General features: G+C 39.8%; 2 protein-coding genes across 5 annotated transcripts in view; one reads left to right on the top strand and one right to left on the bottom strand.

The window, feature by feature from the left end:
• MOSPD1 (motile sperm domain containing 1) overlaps positions 1-9,426 on the top strand; it is a 14,713-nt gene extending 5,287 nt beyond the window's left edge. For 2 of the 4 annotated variants that reach the window (XM_077760840.1, XM_077760839.1), the window contains exons 2-6: positions 2,270-2,527; positions 2,638-2,713; positions 4,624-4,841; positions 5,705-5,853; positions 8,101-9,420. In XM_077760840.1, coding sequence (XP_077616966.1) covers positions 2,374-2,527; positions 2,638-2,713; positions 4,624-4,841; positions 5,705-5,775 — 519 coding nt within the window. In that variant the 5' untranslated portion in view covers positions 2,270-2,373 and the 3' untranslated portion in view covers positions 5,776-5,853; positions 8,101-9,420. Of the gene's footprint in view, positions 1-2,269; positions 2,528-2,637; positions 2,714-4,623; positions 4,842-5,704; positions 5,854-8,100 lie in introns of all 4 variants that reach the window. The other 2 variants (XM_077760841.1, XM_077760842.1) reach the window with 2 other exon arrangements.
• Positions 858-9,426, bottom strand: part of LOC144228920 (PPP2R1A-PPP2R2A-interacting phosphatase regulator 1-like) — an 88,183-nt gene continuing 79,614 nt past the window's right edge. The window contains exon 11 of the mRNA XM_077760838.1: positions 858-904. The gene's annotated coding sequence lies outside the window, so the exon portion shown is untranslated. The remainder of the gene's footprint in view (positions 905-9,426) is intronic.

Raw genomic sequence — 9,426 nt, 5'->3', positions numbered from 1 at the left:
GGCAAACTTGTTTGTTCTGTTCCTGGGAGCCAGGCTTCCTAAGAAAGCAATAGAGCTAATTATTTTCTGTTGAAAAAAATATGCCAGACTTCTGAGAGCACATCATCCAAATAGAAATGTGTATGGTTCTTAGCAAAAGAAAGAAATTCGTGGCAGATAAAAACTCAAAATTAGAATGATTTCATCAGATGCTCTTCAGAATGATCAATTTTTCTTGTATTACAATGGACTGAGGGCACGAGGCCTGCGGGCATTATTGTCTCTGTCAGTCTCTTCCTAGTTGAATCACAATAGCAAACGCTTAGAACGTTGCCTGGCCTACAGTAAGTGCTAAAAGCCTTGCATGTATTAATTCAGTATATGAAATTAATAAAAAGTTTGAATCTGTTATGAATTATACCCATACTAAATGTTATTACTAATAAAAATGTCAATAGGCCCTTTCACTTGGTCAAACCAAACCAAACCAAAAACCAACCCATGCTGTCACGAGCTACACGTATGCTACAAAGTAATAAGCGCAGGAAGTAGGATGATGACCCGGGAAAGCTTGGAGAGTATGACCTCCCCAGTGTTGTCCCTCACCTTTGCATTTCTGTGACCTGGCATATGCTGTTCCCGAGGTCAGAAAGCCCTTCCAACCTGTGCCCTCCCCCCGACATAGAAGTATATATATATATTTTTCTTTTCAAACTACCTCAGATGTCATCTCCTGGCCCCTCTTCCAGGTAGAATTATTCGTGTAGCCTTCTGATTGCCTAGCACTTTATGTATAGTGGTCTGCCTTGTAACAGAGGTAGCTTAAATACTGTCCCCTCAGTTAGACCCGAGTCTTTTAAGGGCAGGGCCCTCTGTATCTCTGCACAGGTCCCCACAGAGTTGCTGGCTTGTCACAGGTGTTCAGCTGAAAGGAAAGAATAAAAGTGTGAATGCCTGATTACATAGTATCTTATTTGATAAAAGTTAGAAAGGCCTGAGGCAGAATCAGCACACGGGGCTCCTGATAGCTGGTAAAACCAAACAGTTTAATCGTGCATTCTGTTTCTCTTTGAATGTGTGGGGACCTGAACACAAAGTATTAAGTGGTTTATGGCCTCAGTTAATATGATCTACCGAGTGAAAATCGGATATTTTCTGTGATCGTATTGTTTTAGCTTCTACATTTTCAAAAGCCACATTCTTAGGATGGTAGTAGCTAAATAGGAATGTTGTTGATTAAAATTAGCCTGGGAAATAAACACAGAAACATCACACACATCAGACAGTCAGACTTCTGCCAGACACAACCATTCGGAACATACTCGAGAACCCCAGAAGGAATCTGAAAGGTCTCTAAGTTGGAAGCAAATAGCTCTCACGAAGCCTGTGAACTTGACTTGACGTAGGAGGGGAGGCACCGTGCCACTTGCATGCCAGAGCCTATTTACTGACTTTGAATTTTCATAGAAGACTCCCAAGGACTCCTTAACAAGTCTGGATATTCAGCTTCCTTTCAAGACATTTTCGCTTGTCTTGGGTTTTTGGTAGAAAAAAGATGAAAAGCACTCTCCCACCCAGTGCTGCCAGAAAGCACTAACTAAAGCCTTGTTGAAATGAGTGTAAAAGTAAGTGTCATGTTCTCCCATGAATCATGGAAACTTACTTTGTTTTATATTTTTTAGTCTTTAAGAATTCTGGTTAGCTCACATCAAGTCAGTTATGACAATACTTAATTTATTCTACTTTTTAAAAAAAGTTGTTTATTTAAGAGAGAGTATGAGCAGGGGAAGGGCAGAGGGAGGAAGGTGGGGGGGAGAGGAGAGAGAGAGGAAATTTCAAACAGGCTCCATGCTGAGTGTGGAGCCTGGCATGGGGCTCAATCCCACGACCCTGGGATCACGACCTGAGCCAAAATCAAGAGCTGGATGCTCAACCAACTGAGCCACTCAGGTGCCCCTGATTTATTCCACTTTTAAGGAAATCAGAAGTTTAAAAAAAAGATGTCCCTTTGATCTCCCCTCTTTGAAAGAGGGTGATTCATTTGAGGTAGAAATACCTCTTTAGTGTTTATGTAATTTATCATAGGTTGAAATCTTGAATGTGAAAGGAGTGTGTAAATTTCTTTGTGTAGTTTGGTACTAGCTATGTAAGCAGGCCCAGAGGAAAAGTCCAAAGGTATCTTTAAATGATTTGGGGACCTATTTTAGTGCAAGCTGAACATGCTTTTGTGGAGGGACAACAAATGAAAACAAGTATCATTCGATTTCCTTGTCTCTTCTTCTCTTTCTAGATTGCCAAAATGCTTTGGAGTTTTTAACTAACTGACTTAAGAAAAGTCCAAAATAGCTTCGAGACTGTAAACACAGAAGCTGCAGCAAGGGGGATTCAGTGCCAATGCATCAACAAAAAAGACAGCCAGAGTTAGTGGAAGGAAATCTTCCCGTTTTTGTGTTTCCCACGGAGCTAATATTTTATGCAGATGACCAGTCAACACATAAGCAAGTGTTGACTCTGTATAATCCCTATGAGTTTGCCTTAAAGTTCAAAGGTGAGTCTCCTAGTCTGTTTCATGGCTTTTCACCCGTCCCTACTACCTTTTTTACTTGCAGAAACTAATTTTTTAAAACCACTAATGGCCACTGTGACTTTTTCTTTCAGTTTTGTGTACTACTCCAAATAAGTATGTTGTCGTTGATGCTGCGGGTGCAGTGAAGCCTCAGTGCTGTGTGGATATGTAAGTCAAAGTCACTCCCTGGTAACAGGTTTTAAGTGTGTTAATATTCATGTGTTTAACTCGAAAAGGGTCTCATCTTGAAGCCGTTCCCACACAGGCCTCTATTATGTTTTGAATTTTTGCTGGAGCTTTTCGTCTCCAAATTCTTCAGAAGTCCCTAAGGTTCCAACCAGGTCGAGCAAATACTTAATAGTATCTCACGATGTTGGAGCTGATACGTGTGTTAATATCTCCATGAACATTTCCTCATTGTTATGCTTTTTAGTCAGAGCAGAGTCATTTATGAAGGTAAACTTCTAACTTACTCCTTTGCATTGCTCTAGCTATAATGGGCAATTTAGCTTCCCGTGGAACATCCCGTTATAGTGACATTTGTGAAACTGAATACCACATTCACAGAACAATGGGACTATAAGTTCATCTGAAATGATNAAGCCAGAAAGTTAATCTATACACACAGGAAGCAAGTGCGTAACGACTCCTCTGTAAAAGGTTACCTGAGCTCTTCCAGATAATTTCGTTTTAGAGTGTCGGATAAATGACTGTTTGTTCAAGCTGTTCACATTTAAGTTTCACTTTAGAGCTAGTGGTGACCAGATGGCCCAATGGACCAGCTCTTAATTTAAGCTACCAAGTAGACTGTACTTGTTTAAATCTTCCATGAGAATGAGAAGCACAGGCTTTTGTGTCCGAACACGTTTTCATCGTCTCCTACCCGTAAAATGATATATATCTTTAGAGGACGTGTTTTCTTCGCAGGTTTCTTTTGATTTCTCATTTACCACAAAATAAGCAAGGACTCCTCCAAAGAAATGGTGTCTCTTGCCAAATAAATGTGTTATCTTTGACCTAATTGGTTTGTGTTCTCCATTAAGAACGAAGCAAAATAAATGGAACTGTAGACGACTCTCATAAAAATTGGAGTGCGTTAGACTCTTTTCAGAGGAATAAGGAAAGTGCGTTGTTAGCCTCCTGATGGCACTGGTCATACTGGGTTCTTTGTTTATTCAATTGCTTGTTTTTACCTGTGTGCATAGACTTGCAATCTTAAGCCTAGGTGAGGTTTGTTACTTGAATGAAAAGTAAGTGTCAATAGACATCTATGAGACTTTTGTGAGAAAGAAACCATTTTATATATATGTCCTATTTAGTAACTGTTGCTGGCCACAGATGTCAGGGGGAAAAATGCCATTGCTAAAAGGAATTTTCTTTACCTATATATTCTTTTACTTCAGACTTTAAAACTATTTTTTAAGTTTATTTTGAGAGAGCAAGTGGGGTAGGGGCAGAGAGAGGGGAGAGAGAGAGTCTCAAGCAGCCTCTTCAGCGCAGAGCCCGATGTGGGGCTCGAACTCCCCAGGAGATCAGGATGTGAGCCGAAATCAAGAGTGGTGCTTAACCAACTGAGCCCCTCAGGCGCCTCGCTGAAGGGTTTTATTCTATGTTGCAGAGTATGTGTTTGCATCAAATATTTTATTAAAATATTTTTAAGTTTATTCATTTTAAGAGAGTGAGAGATTGCGCAGCATTAGCAAGGGGAGGGACAGAGAGAGAGAGAGAGGGAGAGAGAGAATCCCAAGCGGGCTCCATGCTGTCAGCTGCAGAGCCCGACACAGGGCTCAATCTCAGGAACCAGGAACTGTGAGATCATGACCTGAGCCAAAATTAAGAGTCGGACCCTTAATCGACTAAGCCACCCAGGCACCCCAGGTCTTCATCAAATATTTTAGGATTCTAAATATTCCTTTTTATCTATGCTGTGACTTTTTTTTAAACATCATTAGCAAAATTCTGTATTTGAGTCTTGGGTTATAGTCAGTTAATTGTCTCCTGTATGAAATCTCTTGCTGAATTCTGTTTCACAGGCCCCCAGAAACCTAAACAGCATTTATTTTTTTTAATGTTTTCAGTGTGATTCGTCATAGAGACGTTCGATCCTGTCACTATGGTGTAACGGACAAATTCCGTCTTCAAGTTTCCGAGCAAAGCCAGAGGAAGGCTTTAGGAAGGAAAGAGGTGGTGGCTACTCTTCTCCCATCTGCGAAAGAACAACAAAAGGAAGACGACGAAAAAAGGATAAAGGAGCATTTAACTGAAAGTTTATTTTTTGAGCAGTCCTTTCAACCAGGTAGTCTTTGGTTTGCGTTTAAAGCCCTTTGGAGGTCTTGTGCATTTCTGACTTGAAAATAGGGAGCTAAGAATAATTACTAGAAAAAGGATCTGCCCCTTGAAGCCCAATTAACTACTTCCAAACGGAAGCTGGAGGTCTGGTACCCAAGATGAAGCAAGAGTCCTCGAGCCAGCCTTGAAACAAGGCAGAAAGCATCTCGGCAGCCGAGGCTGTAAGGAGCGGGTGGCTGTAGCCTTTTAAATGTGCCCAACCTGAGAATGCAGCTACCCGCTTCATAAGGCTAGCACAGTTTGGCAATCGTATACTTTTGTTTCTATGACTTTCCTGTATCCTTTCTCATTTAATTAGTTCGAAGAAGGAGAGGGATTGTGTTTGGCAATAGGCCAAGCTGGGTGCACTGTTCGTATTATTTGGAAAAAAAAATCTCATTAAAGTTGAAGTTAATTAAACTAAGTAGATTATAATATCCCCTGTGGGCTATTAATTGAATCCCTGTCCATTCCTCATTTCCTTCCAGTTTAGATATTCAGAAGTGTTATGATACATTCTTTCAACATTGACGCTATCCTCAGATTCAACTCGTTGGACGTCAATCCTCCTCCCTCTTAACTTCTCATTATCGTCTTCCAACCCCATTATAAGAGGAGGAAGATAAAATTTTCCATAGAAAAACATGGAAACTTTTTGATAGTGATAGATGAATGTGGTAGCAGCTGCCCTTGAAATTGCAACAGTATCTATGAGGAATTAAAAGCAGTTCTACTTGTCATGACATTAATTCACAGATCCCTGTCAGTTTGTTCATCCTGGAGGGTTTATTTGGATAATGCAGGGAGTAATGCCTCTCTGATTTACTGCAGGCAAGAGTCTTCTCCGTCCACGCAGGGAGTGCCCGGAATTCATGGTGAAACCAAGCCCAGGGACTAGGTAGTAGCCAGTAGATTGCTTTCAACTGTTGTTGACTGACAGGACCAGATTTTCAGCTTTTGAAGCTGAAAGAGAACCTCTGGTAAATGTCACTTTGATCTCTGATCAGTATTGTGAAGTGGACTCATAAATATTTATGCAATGCAAGATTCTGCCTTTAAAATGCCTTCTCTAGAATAAGAAAAGTCGTACGATGAGTATTTGGTTTTTGATGTTAAATTCATAAATGCATAATTGGCTCATTTCGGTTTTTAACAGACCAGTGTATTTTATTTAAAAAAAATTTGTTTAATGTTTGTTTATTTTTGAGAGAGAGAGAGGAAGACAGAATCCAAAGCAGGCTCCAGGCTCTGAGCTGTCCGCACAGAGCCTGACATGAGGCTTGAACTCAAACCGTGAGATCGTGACCTGAGCCGAAGTCGGATGCTCAACCGCCTGAGCCACCCAGGCGCCCCAACAGACCAGTTTAAGCCAAAAAAACATAAGGGTTAAGAGTTCAGTTATCTATATGTTTTTTCCTTTAGTTTAAAATTTGTTAGAATTCTGGTGAAAATCATCCTAAAAGGTTAAATAATTACATTGTGTATTAACTGAGCATTTTATTCTTATTTTACTCTGATAATGGTCCTTTGGTATCTGAAGTGTATTCGAAAATTCTTGTAATTGTAAAATTGTAAAATTACAAAGTAGGTAAATGAATGAGGTGGGGGAAAAAATCTCTCTAAGCCATCTGTGTCAGGAAGCTCAACGAAGGCAAGCGCCTTATTTGTCTCGTTGACCATCATGCCCTTGGCCCCTAGCACAGTGCGCAGCAGAGTAGTTACACGGCAGGTGTCTACGTGGCCTTCACTAGGAGGGCTGGACTTCTCATTGGGCCGGGTCTGCTGGATTGGTTTTCTTTGTCTTACAAGGTCCATGGCTCTGCCAGCCTTCCGAGCAAGGGGGACATGGCAGTGGAGCCCCATATGAAGTCCTGACCAACCTGTTCAGGTAGTGAGTGGTTACCCCAGTGTTTCTACTATGGCACGAAACCGAGTACTTTCTTCTTGAATAGAGCATAATGGTGACCGATTGAGTCCATGTTGACAAAGTGGTATTTTTCACTTCTCCTGTTTATTAAATTAGTAGCAACTTACGTCTGGTTTCCAGTATGCAGAATTCTACAGATTTTCATTAAGTTTCTCTAAACTGAAATGTTGAAACAAATCGAGATTGTTTGGGGGAGCTTTTGAACTGTCCTTATTTTTGCACCTCTTTAGCTCAGAAAGATGTTTATTAGACATATTACAAGTGCAACAGTGTTGTGAGCCTCCATGATACTAGCCAGAAAATGGTCAAGGGCTAGATCATGAAAAATTCAGATTTCATAAATGTTTTGAAAGGCAGTTAAAATGAGAAGTTTCTTCTCCAGCTGATTGTACTAGAAAAGACACAGCAGTAACAGATTCAAAAAGGAAAACAGCACCTACAGTCACACACACTTACAGATCTGCTTATGTAAGTGTTCCGTGTTACTTTCCAGACCTTGTCTGTATGCATAAATACATATATATATATTTTTTTTCATTTAACAGAAATTTAAGAGAAACCCACAAAGCCTACCTTTACAAAATACCACAGCCCAGGTTTATTAAGATGTTTTGAAGAGATGCAGGTGAATCTTAGTAGGTTTGTCTTAATTATATCACTAAGGAACTGCCAGGTCTATGCAGTGTTTGAGCCTGTGCCCTCTGGCTTAAGAAAATCACACTATTTATTATTGTTTATAACAATAAAAGGTTGCAAACGACCNCAGCAGGTGACTGATTACATTGTGAATGTTCATGAGATGGGATGCCAGGCAGGCATTTATTTACAAGGATCTGATAGAATGATAGATGGTTACAATTGACCTAGTAAGAGGCTCAAATCTATTTCTGAGAGGAAAACAGTTACAGAACAGTGTGTATATTATGGTCTCATTTATATTAAAGCTTTTATATGTTTATATGGGTATTTATAAAATCTGAAAGGATCTGTATCAAGCCTTAACAGTGTTCCCTCGAGGAAGAAACTATTTCCTCCATCTCTATAAAATCTTCGCAACGATCTTGTAGTTTCAGCAAAACAAACAAACAAAAAAACCTATTTCCGTTTTGAAAGATTTCAAGTATCTCTGCAAATGTCTTTGGAATTTTTAAAAATAGTGAAAATTCCTTGAAATGATCTTTATTGTGGGTTTGTAACCAGCAGTGTGGTTTTCATAAACCAATGTTTTCCTTGAAAGCTCATCTCTGCAGCAGATATAAAGATAACTTCATTTATTAACTAAAATAAGACTTGTTTTTAGGTATTCGTGCTATGGTTTCATCTCAAGCAATAATCACTGTAAAATTTGAATTTGTTTTCACCTATGTGGCTTTGGCAAGGCTCAGTTAAACTTCATGCAACAGCTAAGGTATTAATAATTTAGAAAAGCTGCATTTAATAATAAAATGAATGGTGTTATTTCATTAATAAAACACAGATTGTGTTGCTGTTGGCTATTCCTTTTAATGAAAGAAGGGTAGCCTGAAAGGCTAGATGACAGAATGTACTGTTATTGGGTTTCTTAAAAATATGGGTGGGAATCCTGTACACATACAACCAGAACTGTAGAAGAGCAGGCCTGATCATGTTTTTAAATTTTATTTGATTGTGGTAAGAACACTTAACATGGGATCTGCCCTGCTCACAACTGTTTAAGTGTCCAATACAGTACTATTAATTACGGGCACAGTGTTGTACGGCAGATCGCTAGAACTTGTTTTACTTTATTGAGACTTTATGCCCGTGATTAGTATCTCCCATTTTAAACACACCCCCAGTCCCTAGCAGCCACCATTCTACTCTCTGTTTCTGAGTTTGACTCTTTAAGATGCTTCCCGTAAGTGGAATCGTGCAGTATTTGTCCTTCTGTGACTGGTTTATTTCATTTAGCGTGATAGCTGCCAGATACTGCTTTTGCTTTCTTCTTGGCTATAAATGGGGTAGAGCAGAGGACAAGGACTTTAACAGGTAGCTTTAACACACTCAAGTAGTGCCTTTCTGCTGCTTTAACATTTTCAAAAATGGTAGCAGAATGCTACACTTATCAGGACCAAAGCTGTCTGGAGACCTACCTAAGATACTCCCAGAAGGCAGTGCGCTCCAAAATGGAGTAGACACAAGCAATACATTGGGGTATAGGAAGAAAATATCCGAACTTCAGTTTCTATCTATGTCTAGCCCATTTGTTAAAAATTCTATTTGTATATTTTATACACATACGCAGATGACGGCATGCTTAAATACTTGTACTGATTAGGGTAAGGTTGGGGGTGGCGTTAGAATGGTGACATTTCAGTAGGAACTCACTACCTCATAATGCCACTTCACCATTCCATTCTGTACTGACTCAGAAGTTATGGGCTTCCAGATAAGTCCAGTAGATTGGTCTCCATGGAACGGAAATATTAGGCAAAGAGTCAGAGAAGCCGGACGAAACCAGAATCCTGGTGAGTGGTGGACAGTATATGTGAACCAGCTTTGGTCTTAAGTTGTTTTTAAAATCAAGCTCAGAGATTTTTGTCTTTTTACAGAAAACAGAACTGTCTCCTCAGGACCTAGTTTACTAACTGTCTTCCTGGGAAAGGTG

This window comes from Crocuta crocuta, unplaced genomic scaffold (genome assembly GCF_008692635.1).
Source record: "Crocuta crocuta isolate KB4526 unplaced genomic scaffold, BGI_CrCroc_1.0 scaffold475, whole genome shotgun sequence".
NCBI lineage: Eukaryota > Metazoa > Chordata > Mammalia > Carnivora > Hyaenidae > Crocuta > Crocuta crocuta.
The sequence above is the reverse complement of the archived record's forward strand: the minus strand, read 5'-3'. Positions and strand labels throughout refer to the sequence as shown.